Consider the following 8,594-nt stretch of genomic DNA (forward strand, 5'->3'; position numbering starts at 1 on the left):
CCCCCCCCCCCCCCCCCCCCCGCGGATTTTGATCAGGGTACGGCCCTGAGTTCCAGTGCACCACGACTGGTATATCAAAGATCGTAGTATCTTGTCTGTGGGATGGTGCATATGGAAGTCCCCTTGCTACTAATAAAAAATGTAGCGGGTTTCCTCTCTAAGACTATATGTTAAAAATTACCAAACGTTTGACATCCAATAGCCGTTAATTAATAAATCAATGTGCTGTAGTGGTTTCGTTAAACAAACGTTTTTGGGGGACTAGAATAGCTGCTGTAAAAATCATATATGACTGAGTCCATAGACTATTGATAGAAAAAGAGTGTCGCAATATTTTTTTCTTTCTTTCTTTTTGTCTTTCAGTAGAATTGTTTTTATTACCGATCAACTTGTTTTCTTCACATTTATGAATATTTGTTAAAATAACATTGAATTGCTTATTATTAACAAATGGTGCGGTTGGGGATTTTCATAAAGTATGTTGTAAAGATCACGACCCGCTCACGATACGCGGAAGTCTGGTATATTTAATATTGGCTATTGAGGAAAATAAATAGATGACAGATACAGCTGTTGTAGTTTATCATAAAGACGTGTCTGTTTATTGCAGCAAATCATCAGTAGTGAATAATAAAACATATATAAATAGAATAAAAAGATAGGAATAGGTTTAACAATTCCTGTATCAGCTTATTAATAATTAAAGAAAGGCATGTCAAAACATGTTATTACAAATGTCCGACCACGTCAACAGACCAAACGTGTTTTCGATCGTTTAATCATCGAGCTATTTTTGTCACACTTTTCAGTCCACAACCCGTGTTAGGATATATACAGAGCTACACTAACACAACAATGTCATAATGTAGGTACAAGATGTGTTAACTGGTCTTTCTGTTAAAGTGAAACTCACTCACGTTAGGTGTTTTTATGTTGTTGGGTTTTTAAAATTATTATTCAACCCGTCAGCCCGTCTACACAGGGGACTACGCTGTATCGCTACATGTGATGGAGATACTGTTGACATTTCGGAGGTTTTCCCAGCTGACGTGTCTGTTGTTGCTGCTGTACACGTCGGTAACCGTGACGCTATCGTGGCAGACACTGGTTACTACGTTGGCTTTGCTAGGTGAGTTACCAAAACTGAACGCCGATAGCAGCTGCATGTGCGGGGTGTGGATTTCGGGAGTCGACCCCCTTGCCCAATCAAAGAGAATTTTCCCCTTTTAAAAAAATAAAAAAATTCTGTTCTCAAGACTCGCATCTTTGTTCACATGACGCAACCCATCATGCACGGCGGAAGCAAGCAGATAATGGGGTGGGGTTGGGTGGGGTGCTGACTGAGATCGAAAGCGCAAAGTTTCTAGGGGGTTCGGGGGAATATTTCCCTGTAAACTTTTGAAAAATAAATGTCCTGAAATGCAATTTCCTGCATTCTACAAGTAAAATTAATCTCTGCCTTAAGATTTACGACCAATAATGTTTTTGATTCAGAATTATCAAGCCTCCCCTGCTCTGTTGTGCCTGCCCATCATATTTTGTATTACTCCAATGTACCCAAAAGGCTCACTCTAGGCTTGGGCCTACCTGTCCTTGCTCTGTCATGTGTTTAATCCGCCATGCATCGACTGATAACACGCACCATCCATATCATTACATAATTGAAACTATATTTGCTTTGACATCCAATAGCCAATGATTAATAATCCAATGTGCTCTACTTGTGTCGTTAAATAAAACAAAATAAAGGTGAATTTATTTTTAAAGCTCAGGATCTCTCTCTCTCTCTCTCTCTCTCTCTCTCTCTCTCTCTCTCTCCTCTCTCTCTCTCTCTCTCTCTCTCTCTCGCCAGTGCACCCACCACGACTGGTATATCAAATGCCGTGGTATGTGCTATCCTGTCTATGGGATGGTGCATATAAAAGGCTCCTTGTTACTAATGGAAACATTTAGCGGGTTTTGTCTCTAACACTATGTCAAAATTACCAAATGTTTGACATCCAATAGCCGTTGATTAATAAATCAGTGTGCACTAATGGTGTTAAACAAGACAAAACAAACTCTTCCTTTCTCTGTCTTGTCTCTGTCTGTCTGTCTGTGTGTGTATGTGTGTGTGTGTGTGTGTGTGTGTCTCTGTCTCTGTCTTTCTCGCACACACACACACACACACCATAAACACACATTTATAATCCATATTATAATGTACTAAAGACCAAATAGTCTAACTTATTTGAAATGTGATGAAGTGTAATTTAAGTTACAAACTTTTTTCTTTTTTCTTTTTTTTCCAAGGTTCAATTTTTCTATTCGGCGATACGGAAGCCGCTACAACTAACGACGAAACTGTCAACCCACTGAAAGGAAAACCGCGCTGTCCACTTCTGACGAAGGAGCAGACGAGAAACATGGAAAACGCGGTTTTTAGATACGTCACGTACGACGCAGAAAACGCCCAGAGTGTTACAAACATGGATCCAATAAAACGAAACACGGAATGTATTTTCGCCAAGACGGCCAGAATTTGGGGATCTCCGGAGTGGAAGGAGGAACTGACGCTAGGTATCATGCTAGAAGATAATGTCATGACCCTAACTAAAGAAAACTAAATCCCCCTCACCCCCCCCCCCCCACTCTCCCCACCAATCAAAATAAAAACAAATGCTCATTCGAAAAGACCTCTTAGTGTAGTTCTATTTTATTTGAAAACTATGTTTGTCTGTTTGTCTGTCTGTCTGTCCTTCTCTCGCTCTCTCTCTCTCTCTCTCTCTCTCTCCTCTCTCTCTCTCTCTCTCTCTCTCTCTCTCTCTCTCTCTCTCTCTCTCTCTCTCTCTCTCTCTCTCTCTCTCTGTCGTTGTCGCTGTCTTTGTCTCTTAGTTCATAGATGTTTTAAATTAATTTTTTGTTGTTGTTATGGATTTTATTTGGGGGGGGGGGGCGGTAAGACTGTGGGGATGGTAATATGATAATTTTCAAGAGGCCTCATTAATATTCTGGTCAGGGTCGTAAGAATCATAAAGCCCTTCCTGCTTACAGTTATGAATAATGTTACCATCCCCATCTGTGAACATTACCTTTATTATTGTATATAATATATGCACGTCCATCTTATGCCTATGTATTATACGTGTTTAGTATTAAATACATATACATACTAATAGTGGATCCGCTGTCATGCTATCAAATCTTGGAGTAAGATATGCAAACTGCTTTAAATAATAAATGTACATATTGGATGGATTCAAACTTGGGTTAGTGCAATACTTATGTCTTTTTATTTTTTTTTTATTTTTTTTTTTCAGAAGAAAACGTTTATAGGTAAGAACATATTTACTTAATCTTGAAAGCATTTACTTTATCGATACAATTAAGTAGGCTGATTTTGTTCGTTTGTTTGTTTTGTTCGTTTGTTTGATTTGGTTTTTGTTTGGTTTTTGTTTGTTTGTTGTTTGGGGGGGGGGTTGTTTTGTTGGGTTCGTTTGTTTGTCTGTTGTTATTTGTTTTGGGTGGGTTTTTTTTTTGTTATTTTGTTTATTTTTGTTGTGTTTTTGGTTGTTGTGGGTTGTTTGTTGTTTTTTGTTTGTTTATTTTTTTGGGGGTTGGGGGGGAGGGTGTTGTGGGGGGTTTTCGGGGTCGGGGTGGGGGTGGGTAGTGGTGTTTTTATGGAACATATTAATTAAACATCAGCTATTGGATATCAAATATTTGATAAATACCAATCGAGAATACATATTATGCAACATAAAATATATCTACAATACGATTCGAGCTAAAAAGGCATCCATAAGTACGCTGTCAGTAGCCTACGAGTAGTACCTTTAAAATACCATACGACATGTACTTGTACTGTGTACTGTATATGTGAAGTTACATAAAATATCCATTGAACTATTCAGTAGGAGTGACAGCAGCGAGCTATTTCTAGAATACGGTAGCCCGATGCCCGTGACTAGTGTTTTTCACGGTAGGGTTAGTAAAAAGTTTATTCTGCCAAGCCCGAGAGCGTGTAAAAAAAGAAAAAAAGAAAAAAGAAGAAGAAGCAAGACCAAGAGTCAAAGTATTCTAGACGTCTAACAGCCGAAGTTTAAAATGCCCTGATGTGTCGTTTATTATTATTATTATTATTATTATTATTATTATTATTATTATTATATTTTATTATCTTTTTATTTTTTGTTGGCCCTACCTTATTTCAGGATTTTGCCGACGTTTTACCAGTTCACGATGTTGTGTGAACAGCTTGGCTTGGACATGTTTGTGTTAGAGTTGCCGGGGAAACTGTACGGCCTTGACATAGAGGTATGTATACTCTTTAAAAAAAGAAACTTGACATTGATTTTTAAAATTTAATTTAAAAAAACCCTGGGAGACATGATACAAGCAACCAAAGATCAAGACGCCATGGGAAGGGGATTACTCTGTCCGAAACATTATCTCTGGGAATCCACATGAAACATGTACACAGACATATGTGTTTTATAGTGTTTTTGCATCACCATTCGCTCACTTACTTGATTGTCTTTACGATGTATTTGATTCTGTAAAAATAATCCGATAGCATTATGTTTACTAATGCCAAGTTTCTTTTTTCTTAAGAGTATATTTTAGTTCCAAAACCACTCGACAAAAAGGTATGTCTTTTAGACTCAAGTCTACTTGGCATTTTTTTTTTTTTAGATCCAAAGCATTTTGACATAGAGGTATGTTTTTAGACCGAAAGCTACTTGACAGACTCATGGAGGTATGTCCTTTAGACCTAAATCTACTGCTGAGAGGTTTGTTCGTTAGACCCATATCTAATTGGCATAGGGATATGTCTTTTAGACCCAAAACATTTTGACAGATATATGTATTTTAGACCCAAAGCTACTTTACATTGAGCTATGTCTTTTAAACCCAAAGCTACTTGACATAGGGGTATGTCTTTTAGACCCAAATCTACTTAATGAGGTATATCCTTTAGACCCATATCTACTTTACATAGAAATATGTTTTTTAGTCCAAAAGCATTTTGACATCGGTATTTCTTTAGACCCAAAGCTACTTGGTATAGAGTTATATCTTTCAGACACAAAATTACTTGACCTAGAGGTATGTCTTCTGACCCACAGCTACTTGACGTAGACGTATTTCTTTTAGACCCAAAGCTACTTGACATAAAAGTATGTCATTTAGACCCAAACCTAGTTGACAAAGAGGCATGTATTTTAAGACCCAAAGTTACTTGACGCAGAAGTGTGATTTTAGGTCAAACTGTAGACTTGACATGGAAGTATGCCTTTTAGACCCAAAGTTGTGTTAAAGAACAGTGAGCTTAGGTTAATGATTAAAAATTATAGAAAAGATAGACAATGTCCCTTTTAACTGTTTTATTTTCACCAATAATTTAAAACGTACATACATAAACAAGTCATGCATCAGAACGCTTTTCCAGTACATCATTGACAAAGAGAATTAAGCACACGCACGTACGTACGTACGCGTACGTACGTACGCACACGCGCGTACACACAGGCACACAGACGGACACACACACACACTACCACCTATATCCAACAAACCCTGTAAGTCGGATTGCATACAGTGATTTATAAAAGATTAAAACATATTGCTTTTAAAAAGTAACACAAAAGTGTTGGATTAGTCACACAATTTCTGTAGGCACTCTCCATAATTAGATACGGTAGATATATTAACGTACACAAACAATCTGAAATATGAACAGAATTGAACAATCCAGGCTGGGGCGTAGCCAGAGAGGGAAAAAAAAAACGCCTGTAAACGCAGACCTGTAAAATAAATATCAGTGCCATGGGAAAAATAAAATAAATCTGGGGAAATTCCAGATGAGGCAAGCGCCTCGTCTGCCTCATGCTGGCTACGCCATTGCCAGTGAAACAATGAAAGATAAATCGTAAAACGTACGTCATCACGCTTTTTACATGTCTTTGAAAATCACAAGGACTACATGTTTAGGCCTACTAATTAATGAAATGTTTTATTGCATTTATAGAAATTTTATTTATATTATAAATGTACTTCCCCAACCTTAATGTCGACGGGGGAGTAGATTGGGGTGTTCGGACGAACCCCCACCCACCCACACATACACATACACATACACCCACACCGCTAAGGCTTAAACAAGTTTTTAAAGTGCAATTTTCATATTTTTTTGGTGTCCATGGAAAATATAGACACACGGGTTAATTAGGTTCATATTCGACCCCCCCCCCCCCCCCCCCACCCACCCACCCCCAAGGTCATAACCACATCAAGTCCCTGATCGATGGCTTAACAACAACACCCAGGTAGGTTGGCCACTATATAATGACGACTGGTTGTTAAAAATTACGTTTTACAGATGTTTGCCAATGCCTTCCGAAGAACTCTGAAAGTGATGTCGGACCACGACCCTAAAAAGGTGAAATGCATGAACCGATCTTACGTCGGCAAGAAGGGCTGGGTGTTCGAGTTCAATCGTCTGACATTCTTCATCACTACTTTCGCGCCATTTTATCCGCCCACGCATTCGCGCCACGCGCACGGGTGCGAGCACTGTTACGTCGCATTCCAGCCAGAGATCTCATTTGCTCAGCACGATCTTCCACCTGACACCCCTGAAACAAATTGGGATAACCCAGTGACCGTGAGAGACAAAATACGATTGGCCTTCAAGAATGCTGGACGAGCCTATCAGATAAGAGATACCATATATTATGCACCGTCAGCTGACATGATTAAGCCAATCGAAAGAGAAGGACGTTTGATAAAGTGGTGGAAACCCAAAAAGTGAAAGTGAAATTTGCAGTTTTCATGGGTTTTTTAAAAATATTTTGAGCGATATTTTCAGTCAGCGTTAGACGAAATTATTTGCATGAGGTACGCGTGTCGCAGATTGGCCTCGGTGGTGTAGTGGTTAGGTAATAAAACTTAAGGCTGTAACGTGTAAGTAGAGGGGTTCGCACACCCCAATACCAGCTTCCATACACAGTGAGTTTTAATCACTTGACCCAAAACGAAGATGTGAGGTCACTACACCGAATTATTTCTCGCTAACGACGAACTTATAAGCCCTGCCGTGGATAACACATTAGCGTACGAGCAAATCCTCAAATTCGGGCAAAAATAGTAGAGAGATTCGGGTAAAATGGGCTAACCTGAGTAATTTTTACCATGTATATATTTTCATCATTCTACCTTCAAAATTAGTTGTAATCCATGTAATAATGCGTAGTGATTCGTTTGTAACCCTTTACAGCTGTTTGTCAGTGATGCTAATATAAAACAATAAATGTTCTTATCCATATTCGGACATTTTCGTTTAATTCAGGCAAAAAGCAGCCTGCTCCCCCTCCCCTCTCCCTTCAAAAATGGGAGCCCGTGCGCTTATGGATAAACATCCCAGATAGCTGAGGTCAGCGTGTTTGAATTTTACTAGGTCATTTTAGCACAAACATCAAGTTAAAATGGATGTACATAATGTTTAGTTAAATCTATTCGTTTTTGTGAATTGTGCAATTATCCACAACATGGGGCGGGGCGTAGCTCAGTGGTACAGCGCTCGCCTGATGCGCGATCGCTCTGGGATCAATTCCCGTCAGTGGGCCCATTGGGCTATTTCTCGTTCCAGCCAGTGCTCCACAACTGGTGAAATAAAGGCCGTGGTATGTACTATCCTGTCTGACACCATATAGCCGTAAATACAAATGTGTTGAGTGCGTCGTTAAATAAATCATTTCCCAGTGGTAAAGCACTCGCTTGATGCGCGGTCGGTCTGGGATCGATCCCCGTTGGTGGGCCCATTGGGTTATTTCTCGTTCCAGTCAGTGCACCGCGACTGGTATATCAAAGACCGTTGGTAAGTGCTAACCTGTCTGTGGGATGGTGCATAAAAAAGATTCCTTGCTACTAATGAAAAAAGATGTAGCAGGTTTCCTTTAAGAGTGCGTATCAGAATTACCAAATGTTTGATATCAAACAGCCGATGATTAATAAATCAATGTGCTCTATATATTGATGTCGTTAAACAGACTGACATCCAAATATGATTCAATCAAATGTATTTATTTAACAAAAGTTTTAATTAATGTACAGTGTTTTTAAAACAGTTTTAAAATGTATTTATTTATTTTGAATATGTCACGATTACCATATTTTGATAATTAATAAACATAATGCTGTGGTGTTGTTATATTCGTATTTATTTTATTTGTTAGCCAACTTTCTACTCTCACGACTTCTACGACTGCCCATTTGTTAGTCTGAGCGCTCTTACAACTCGATTCTCGTCGTATATAACCCATTAGTTGTTAATCTGAGCGCATTCGTCGTAAGTCGGGAGTTGGGGAAATTACAACGCAACCGTCGAATTGGCCAACTTTGTTGTGACTGTTGACAGTCTGAGCCTAGCATAACTCTTCATCCTATACGGTGACGGAGGGTTTCCTCTTCTCTTTTTTTTTCAAAAAAATAAAATAAATATTGAAATAACGATAAGGTATACATCAAAATAGCCGTAGTTTAAAATGTGCCCAGGTGTCAACAAACAAACATTCCATTATTTTCCGTTGAAATATAAAACGAAACAGTTCTGA

General features: G+C 38.8%; 1 protein-coding gene across 1 annotated transcript; it reads left to right on the top strand.

Moving 5' to 3' along the window:
- The first annotated feature begins 579 nt into the window (after nt 1–579).
- On the top strand, nt 580–7,652 carry LOC121390460. Its single transcript, XM_041522281.1, has 5 exons — nt 580–1,129; nt 2,293–2,559; nt 3,300–3,315; nt 4,194–4,296; nt 6,362–7,652. The coding sequence occupies exons 1-5, from the start codon at nt 1,009–1,011 to the stop codon at nt 6,791–6,793; spliced, it is 939 nt and encodes a 312-aa protein (XP_041378215.1). The 5' UTR covers nt 580–1,008; the 3' UTR covers nt 6,794–7,652.
- Nucleotides 7,653–8,594: the final 942 nt, after the last annotated feature.

Source organism: Gigantopelta aegis, chromosome 15 (assembly GCF_016097555.1).
Source record: "Gigantopelta aegis isolate Gae_Host chromosome 15, Gae_host_genome, whole genome shotgun sequence".
NCBI classification, from domain to species: Eukaryota; Metazoa; Mollusca; class Gastropoda; order Neomphalida; family Peltospiridae; genus Gigantopelta; species Gigantopelta aegis.